The sequence below is a fragment of the Astatotilapia calliptera genome, chromosome 17, assembly GCF_900246225.1.
Source record: "Astatotilapia calliptera chromosome 17, fAstCal1.2, whole genome shotgun sequence".
NCBI classification, from domain to species: domain Eukaryota; kingdom Metazoa; phylum Chordata; class Actinopteri; order Cichliformes; family Cichlidae; genus Astatotilapia; species Astatotilapia calliptera.
In genome coordinates, this window is record NC_039318.1 from 25,349,355 (window position 1) to 25,358,534 (window position 9,180).

Sequence of the window (9,180 nt, forward strand, 5' to 3'; positions counted from 1 at the left end):
CTCGAAGTCGCACTTCAAAAACCCTCGAGCCTGTATTTTTTTTTTTAACCCTGTATTTTTTCTTGTTCCCCGCTTTACCTAAATTATATGCACTGTCAACCGCCATGTTTGTATTTTTCTGTAAATTGTTTGTGTTAAAATAAAGTTAAGAGGGGGTGGTGGGTTGGGTGTTACTTCAAAGTAAAAGTTGAACTTTTGCTACATTCGGAGCTAATTGTAATTTAGCCATGAAAATATCATTGTTGTATAGAATTTGCATTTATTTAGTTATTTATTTATAGGTTTTTGACAACAAAAAATAAAGAACAGATTATAGGAGGCAAGCAAAACAATGAACTCAAACAATGAGGTCTTCATTATCAGATAATGTTCATGCTTTTTAAATTAAAAAAATCTCAGTTAAAAGAATGCTTGGAGTTATATTGTTGCAAATTTTAATTCTTTAAATCTTGCTTTGTTAGATAGGAGATATTTTTACTTTATTACGGTCTACTGTTTTGTTTTTGTTTTTTTACATGGACATGAATATCGTGGTACTGACTGCCAAGAACAAGGGTGATGTACAGAGCTGTAGTAACTACAGAGGGATAAGGCTGATGTGCCAAACCGTGACGCTATGAGAAGGAATTCTACAAGCTAGGTTAAGAAGAGAGGTGACGATCAGTAAGCAGCAGTATAGCTTCATGCTGGGGAAAGGCATGCAGATGCAATGTTTACTTGTTTACTTACTTTTTAATTTATGTAACATTTGAATTACAAATTTTTTAGGATTTGTAGGATTAGGAAAGTCTGTCCTATCTTGTCTTCCAACTAAAAACAAAACTGTAAGAAATTAATGTCAGCGAGACAAGTCGCCTGTCAGCTTTGATATTTTTATTTTGAAAAGCGGAATCGGAGTATAAGCGTTGAGGAAACGGTGCTTGCGTCCGAACAGCGCATGTTAGCTGCTAACTAAAACAAAACAACTTAACACCTAATTTTCGGCGCCACAAGAGGCACAGTGCACCCATGGAGGTTCTCGACTCTGCAGAGAAAACAAACGGTGGGTACAGTGGCAATCTGAACCAGCTGCGATATAAAGTAAGCTACGTCTATGCCGGTTACACAGTTAGCGGGGGCCGTCTATTTAAAGGAATCGTGATACGCACGATTTAAGCTTTAGCATGAAAAATAAATCAATTATTTTCAGTTTTTTTTATTATTCTGTCAAGTATTATGCTTAATTTATTGTCTAAACCATAGGTGATGATATATTTGAAGAATCGCAATTTAAAACTCCTTTTATTAAGGGCGGCCCAGCAATTATTCGGGTTCCCAAGCTTATGGCTGTTTAAATGCAGGGCAAAAAAAAAATACATATGTGTGCACTGCTTTACCTGAGAAAATTATTACCATAGTAATATATGAACAGCACTGAATTAAATGAATAACATATGTATTGTTATAATGTGAGTTCTGGAGTTTAAAGCTGATTGCTGCCCTCTAAAGACCATTTGTTACATTACACCTTTATGTTTTAGATCCAAGCCTGTCTCTCTCATCCCTCCAACTCCTGGTGCCACCTCTGCAGCTTCTGTCTGCCTCCATGTGGCAGCTGGTGAAGCAGAAAGATGTGATGAACTACCAGAAGCTGCAGGAGTTCGTGTTCACAGTGACAGAGGCGATTCCTGGTCTGATCAGCCACAGGCAGAGAGCCCAGCTCATCCTCGGACTCAGAGCGAGGGTGAGGAGGTAGTCTGGCTGACATGCCATCCATGTATGTTTATTTTGCTGCGTTGATTCTGTAAAAACTCAGTTTATTGATATTTCAGTTGATACTGGAGCTTTGCAAAGGCTCGACACGCGGTTCTGTTGATTCTCAAGCAATCCAGAGCCATTTGGACAGACTCCCAGTAACCTCTGAAAACACAGATGTAAGTACGTTAAAGAGAAGCGGATAAAATAAAGTGTGCCCAGTACTTTTTTCAAGATATCACTTCAATTTGTTGCAGTATAGGGATGCAGAGGTGAAAACAACAGAGTCTACTTTTGTCGCTCTGGTTCAAAGTCTGCTGAAAGATCCAATTGAGAGGGCATATTTTTTTCAGGTATGACATATTTTAGTATTTCATATCTTTGCTTGAAAATGCTCAGAATAAAAATAACATCTTATTATCTTACAGGAAGTGTTTCCAGTGGAATACGGTCCACAGTATGACTCAGCACTAAATATGTTATTATGGAATCTGCTCTCCAAGCTGGAAAAGTTGCTTCCAGTACCAGACCTAAAGCAGGTATTCAGTCAGATAACATAATTGTTTCAGGTGATTTTCAGCGGGTTATATTAACATTGTGCTGTGATTACAGACTGTAGCCTGGCTGGACTCAGCTCCTTCTGTTTTGGGGGAATGCATTCAGTTGTCAACTGAAGATCTGAGCTTTATCTACCAGCACTACAAAAGTTCAGGACTACTGAAAATGGCATGTAAGTAAAATGGCCTGTATTTGTATAGCGCTTTACTTTAAGTAGAGCTGCAGCAGTTTTCACAATCAACAAAACTATGAAGCAAGATGTTGCATCATCACAGCTGGGTTAAAAAGTCAGATTTAAAGTTGCATAATTAGTTCTCACTTCTTAATATTTCAAGATCAGTGGATAAATTCATAGCAACAGGTTTGTAGTGTATAGTAATGCACTTTATCAGAACTTTCTGAGATATAATGCTTATCTTAACAGGCCCTGTTTAAAGACCTATTAGTGTCATATTACCTAATGAGGTCTTTGCCCTCTCTCTGCGGGCTTACTTATGGTTCTTAGAGTTTTTAGAGGTAGAACAGGAGGTAGAGTCTTCGGCTATCAGGCCCCTCTTCTGTGGAACCAGCTCCCAGTTTGGATTCTGAAGACAGACACCCTCTCTACCTTTAAGATTAGGCCTAAAACTTTACTTTTTGATAAAACTTATAGTTAGAGCTGGATCAGGTGACTCTGAATCCTCCCTTAGGCCTTGATTTTACTCTGTTATGGAGAGGAACAGCTAAAGCACCAACAGCCGAGCACTCATTCCTGTTTTACTTGTTAAAAGCCCACTTAAAGTCCACCTGGTATGCATGTATAGTTGGTGCATTTCAATATGTGAGGATCACATCTCCATGTAACCCTCACAATCACCATCTGATGACCAGATTATGTCAAATAGACCCTAGTGGACTCATTGTGATGCAATAGGCTTAGACTACTGGTTTGCTTTCCTTAACTCAACTGTGACAGCACTGACAGCACCTCCCTCAGCCTATTTCTGCGTGAGGTTTCATTCTGTTAAATACTTTTTTTTTGTCCTCATAGGTGGTTGCGTGATTGTCAGTTTCTTTCTAAAATTGGAGGGTCTTTCCATCACGATATAAAGCACCTTGAGGCGACTGAATTGGCGCTATATGAATAAAATTGAATTGAATTATCTAAAGTCTAAACACCCACCAAATCTCCAGCAAACCATTTGGGGTTAGGTGATGTTTCACTCACATGCTAAACAAATAAATTTCCAGAAACTAGAAGTTGTTATTTTTCAAATGAAGTCTCCTTCATACATTTTGGCCTTGCAGTTATTCATTGATGGGATTTTCCATTTGGTTTTTCTAAACGGGGAAAATTCCACGAAGAGAGGTGAATATTAACTCAACCTTAGCTCAAAGTGGGATAGGGGTGACCTGATGGCTGTTAAGTGACAAAGCTATTTTAGTGACATTTCCTAATGTAATAAATTATATTTTTAATCTTTTTTTATGCCAAAAGAAATTAAAAAACACAAGTTGTATAAACAAAACTAAATGTATTTAATCCTCTTCTTGTTTGCCATGTTTGAGTGAATTGTGTATTACAGTATGTTAACATAATTTTGACACCAAAATATAGAGGTGCTCGTGACTTCCTAATGCTTTTATCAGCAAACTTTAAATGACAATTTCTGAGAATATATCTAAGTGTCCTCTCAGGTTCAATGTTTTGAAGAGAAGGTTTGAGAGAAAAGGTTGAATTGGCTTGGAAATACAATCAAATACATCATATTACTTTGCATATAAATGAACTCAGTCATTCCATATTCTATTGTATATATTTATGTTTTAGACTGATACCACAAAATGATAGTGTAACCAGGCTTTAACCTACTTTGATTCCCACATATTTGTAACACGTCAACTAAATGTTTAATAACAGATACAATAGATGTCGTGTTCATCGCACCTAAATACATTTGTTTGTATTATATACGTGTGTGTGTGTGTGTACTATTATTAGTATACACTTTATACTCTTACTTCCTAGTACCTGAGTCTGTTTTGATTGGCACTATATAAATAAAATGAATTGAGAGATTTTGTTCACATATGTCTCTCTCTGCAGTAGCTGATGAGTCTCTGTTTTGCAGACGGTCCTTCTTCCACTGCTGGTAACTCCATCATGTCTGCATTATCAATCCCTCCCTCACAAAAGACAAACGTATCAGTTGGACTGGACGCCATCCATAACTACGCTAACGTATTGAACCCAGTCACTTTAGTGGGAACCGACCAGTACAGCGTGGTCACCGTTTACACTGAAGTGGAAGTCGGAGCAGCTGAGGTGGATGAGCAAATGATGGAGTCGGCTGCAGTTCAAGTTCAGACAGATTTCTATGAAGAGGAGATAGTGGCTGTAAGTGCTGATAGCGCTGGCGACGAAGAGGCTCCTGCTGTGAGGGCTGAAGAAACGAGTGAGACTGTGGATGTAGCGAAAGCTTTGGAGACGTTGACGAGAACCTTTGCATTAAGGGGGCAAGACGTACTTACAGAAAAGAACAACCAGTCATCCATAAATGACGATCTTGAACCAGGAAAGGGAACAGATGAAGGAAAAAGCCATGAAGGGCTTGAAATAAGTGACCAAGTGACTAAAGGGAAACGGGAAGTCATTGCAGAAGAAGTGACAGATGAGTTCCAGCTTGGAGGCATAGAGAGAAATATATGCGCAGACCTGAAAGATAATTCATTTTCTGCTCAAGAAATGGCAGAAATCCAGACCGAAATGTCGGAAGCACAGGAGTCTGACACGTCAGGAAACATGCGCAGATCCACACGTCTGCAACTAAAGACTTCGCCGAGTTGCAACGAGACGTGTAAAATAAAAAGGACAACAAGAGAAAATCCTGAAGAACCAAAAATGTACAAAAACATTATTTTCATTCCAAATATCTTTAGCAGAAATGTACACCTTATTAGAATAACAAAAAAAAATCTGATTAATTTGGTTATGTTGATCTTGGGTATAGCTATTATAATCTAAAGATGCACTTTTTAATTCATGCTCATCCATTTAAGTATGGTTAAAATATTCCTGGTCACGGTTAAAATAATATAAGAAAATAGGTCATTACTGTCATGTCTGGTTGGTAAATGTGAAGCCACACCCAGCATCCTTAAACGCTTGCTCTGGATCGGTGCAAATGTTAAAAAATAAATAAATCTGCCCGTCAGCACTGCTAAAACCTCACTAATTAACATGTTATAGGCTGGACGATTCCCTGGTTTTAACGTCTTTGTGCTCACTGGAGCATATTTAGTACACAGATATGAGCAGCTTCTCGTCTGCAGATCAAGTTTGCATGCAGTCATTGTGGACATGAATATCGGGGTAATTTTGAGCTTTTAATGATTTCCTTGATTTGTTCTTTTTCCAAGGTGAAATGATTGTACAGCATACATATTTAATTACTTTAAAAAGCAAGAATTTGTTGTACTTGTGCACCCAATTCTTTAAAAGCTCGAAATTACCATGATATTAATCCCTATGATGAGTGCATATAAACTGCTGTATCCCAGGACAAGATGACAGACTTTGAAAGGATTTTTATGTGCTTTATGTACTTTAGCATTCTGATTAAACATTTATGGTTTCCTGTTACACTTTCTTCTACTTGTTCATATCACAAAAATGTGAGAAGTCTGAGAGATTTTCCTTTAAATATTGTGACACAGTGTTTTGATTTCTCCAGGAGCACTGCTGATGGATCAGCTGCCCCTTCTGTGATAGCCATCAAAGGATCTGACAAAGGTGATGTGATGTCAAGAAGAAAACAATGTTGAACTTCTTAAATAAATCCACTCATGTATCTGTTCCTTTATTTTAATGCAGGAGATTCACACGAGATGACGTCGATCATCTTCACCTGCTCGCAGTGTCCTTTCCATAACTCGGATGAAAACAGTCCTCCACACTTCCACATGCAGAGCGTTCGCAAAGAAGCATACAGGACTCTCTCAGGAGTTAAATTTACACCATCCCCCTCCAGCACAGATGAAATATTTACATCTATTAAACTTTTTCCCAGAGGAAACTCGGAGGAGAGAAAAGCAGAGCAGCCAGAGCAAAGCAGAGAGAGTGTTTCTCAGTTGCACGGCCGTCAGAGATCACTCACATGCGAAACATGCGGTAAGACGTTCACCCGGACATCGGATGTCAGGAGACACCAGCTCACTCACACGGGAGAGAGACCGTTTCACTGCTCGCAGTGTGACCGAACCTTCCAGCACTCGTGGGATCTGGCGAAGCACGAGAGCAAACATCACGGCGTAGCCATCTCCTTCACCTGCCAGGTATGCAGGAGCTCCTTCGCTAACCTGAGGGCGTTGACTGTCCACCATAAAAAGTCTCACTCGCAGGAGAGCCAGCTGCCTCAAATGTGCTCCATCTGCAGTCAGAGTTTCCCGACTCCGTCTGAGCTGCTGGAGCACAGGAAGTCCCACGTCACCGCTAAACGCTACATCTGCCAGCAGTGCGGCGAAGGCTTCGACACCCTACTCGCACGCTCTCAGCACAGGCAGATGCATCAGGTGAAGCGTCAGTTTAAATGTCCACATTGTGAGAAGACGTACACTCGGAGGTCTGACGTTAAGAGACATCTGTCCACCCATACTGGGGAGCGACCCTACCAGTGCAACCAGTGCAGCAAACGATTCTCGCTGCGCTTCATGCTCATCAAACACCTCCGTGTTCACACGGGTGAGCGCCCTTTCCAGTGCTCCCACTGCCCAAAGAGGTTCACCTTGGTGTCTGTGCTGGCCAGACATGAGAGGATGCACACCGGGGAGAAACCCTTCCTCTGTTCTCAGTGCGGGAAAGGCTTTTTGTCACAGGGCGAGCTCTCAAAACATCACAGGTCACACGTGGACGACAGGCCGTACTCCTGCCCTCAGTGCGGGAAGCACTTTAAGAGCAAGAAAACACAGCAAGAGCACATCGTCTCACACACTGGGGCCCGCCCCTACCCCTGCACTTACTGCGGGAAGGGCTTCACCAAACCCTACGCCCTCACCAGACACAACCTGATCCACACAGGAGAGCGGCCATTCCCCTGTGGACACTGTGAGAAGTCCTTCCTCACCCTCAGTGAGGCTCAGTTGCATCAGAGAATCCACACGGGGGAACGCCCGTATCCCTGCGACACATGCGAGCTGAAGTTCAAGAGCTCGTCCGAGCTGGCACGACACAAACGCAGCCATTCTGGCTTAAAGCGGGTGAAGCCGCGCTGCGAGCGGTGCATGATGACGTTCGCATCTAAGGCCAAACTGAAAAAACACATGGAGACACATAGAGACGAAGGAGACACAGTGCAGTCTGTAGAGACCAAGGAATGAAACTTGTAACAGAAACTCCCAGAGGTTAAATAAGTAGGGTGGGGAAGGAATATTTTGTTTAGATGTTTAGATTTATATAATTGGAGAAAATATATTTTATGCAGATCAGGAGCGAAACAACAGGCCCTCAGCTTGTCAGCAAAATCGATTTTTTCTTTTAAAAAAATAAATCTTTATATTGGCAGTTTTACTCTTTTCACTTCACAACAAGGAAATCATATTCAAAATACTTTCAAACGGAAGATGAACAAAAACTGCTCCTGTAGTGGACTTTTTCACTGCATGTACTGCCTTTTTCCTTCTTTGTGTTGCCATTGTACTATTGCCCACCTGAAACCAAAGATACTACCAGCAGGTAGTAAAGAAAGGAAAAACATGATTTTCTAGACTTCTTGGAGAACTGTTGTCATCAAACATTAAAATGAGCATCATGCAATAAATCATCCTTTTATGATGTATGTAATGTTTCTTTTTTTGCTGAGAAAGTGTTGTATGTTGGATTGCATTCAACTTTAAGGCCAAACCAAGCAACCTCAAAGGGTTACATAGTTCAGTGTTGTGATGAGTAACAATGACAGGAAATCAGAGGTTGATATCTCGGCGGCTACTGAATGCATTATTGTGAAATGTGGTCAGACATGCACATCCTCCCCTCAGGACTATTTATAATACCTGTACAGAAACAGGTTTTCTGTCACCGCCATTGCCTTACATCTGTAGTGATAATTCTGCTCATTAGTAAGTCTTAGCGCTTTGTTGCGGTAAGTTTCTTCCATTTAGGCCTTAATAATTTGAGACGATAAAAGACCTGAACATACACAACATGCAAAATGCATGGACGGATTATGAAAGTTTAGGGCCTCTGGGCACATGTATCTTCCTCACTCATCCCACAGAGAAGCTGAAAACCACGCAGAGTTTTGGTAGTTTTGTCTCACCAAATAGACAGTTTGCTGATGTTCTACAACATTTTGTCTCATTACAGTCATGTTTTATCCTATGTTGGATCTTTGTGTATCATTTGATTGTTTTTTTTAATCTCTTTATCTTTCTGTGTCTCGGTTTTTGTTTCATATCTCATTTTGCACCACTGATCATAAATGCACCCTCTCCAACTTTTCATTGCTCTTTGAGGTCCTTTATGTTCTGTTTGTCTCTTCTTCTTTCTTTTTTTTTGTTTGATTTTGTGTCTCTGATTCAGTTTTGTCCGATCACCATCTCGTTTTGTGACATACACGAGGGGCCCATTTAGGACCTGCAAGCAAGCCTTAATTTGTTTAAATGTGGAACTCTTGCGAAAACGTGCTTGGTGACATTTGGTGCTGTTGAGGTGACCTTGAAAAATGATTCTGCATGTCAGGTGATGTGTCTTCTTTATTTGTGTCGGCAGTTCACATAAAAACCAAATGACTCATTGATCTGATGGTTATGGTGTTATAAAGATGATAAACATAACCTAATTTCCTTCACACAGCTCCAGCTGTCTGTGGTAAAAAGCAGTCTGTCCCCTTCATTTTCTGATAGAGTTCCTCA

General features: G+C 40.5%; 1 protein-coding gene across 1 annotated transcript; it reads left to right on the plus strand.

Annotated features, from left to right (window-relative positions):
- The first annotated feature begins 777 nt into the window (after window positions 1-777).
- On the plus strand, window positions 778-8,103 carry LOC113009546 (zinc finger protein 665). Its single transcript, XM_026147914.1, has 9 exons — window positions 778-1,042; window positions 1,521-1,723; window positions 1,812-1,913; window positions 1,992-2,087; window positions 2,163-2,273; window positions 2,347-2,464; window positions 4,404-5,175; window positions 6,006-6,064; window positions 6,146-8,103. The coding sequence occupies exons 1-9, from the start codon at window positions 1,009-1,011 to the stop codon at window positions 7,645-7,647; spliced, it is 2,997 nt and encodes a 998-aa protein (XP_026003699.1). The 5' UTR covers window positions 778-1,008; the 3' UTR covers window positions 7,648-8,103.
- Window positions 8,104-9,180: the final 1,077 nt, after the last annotated feature.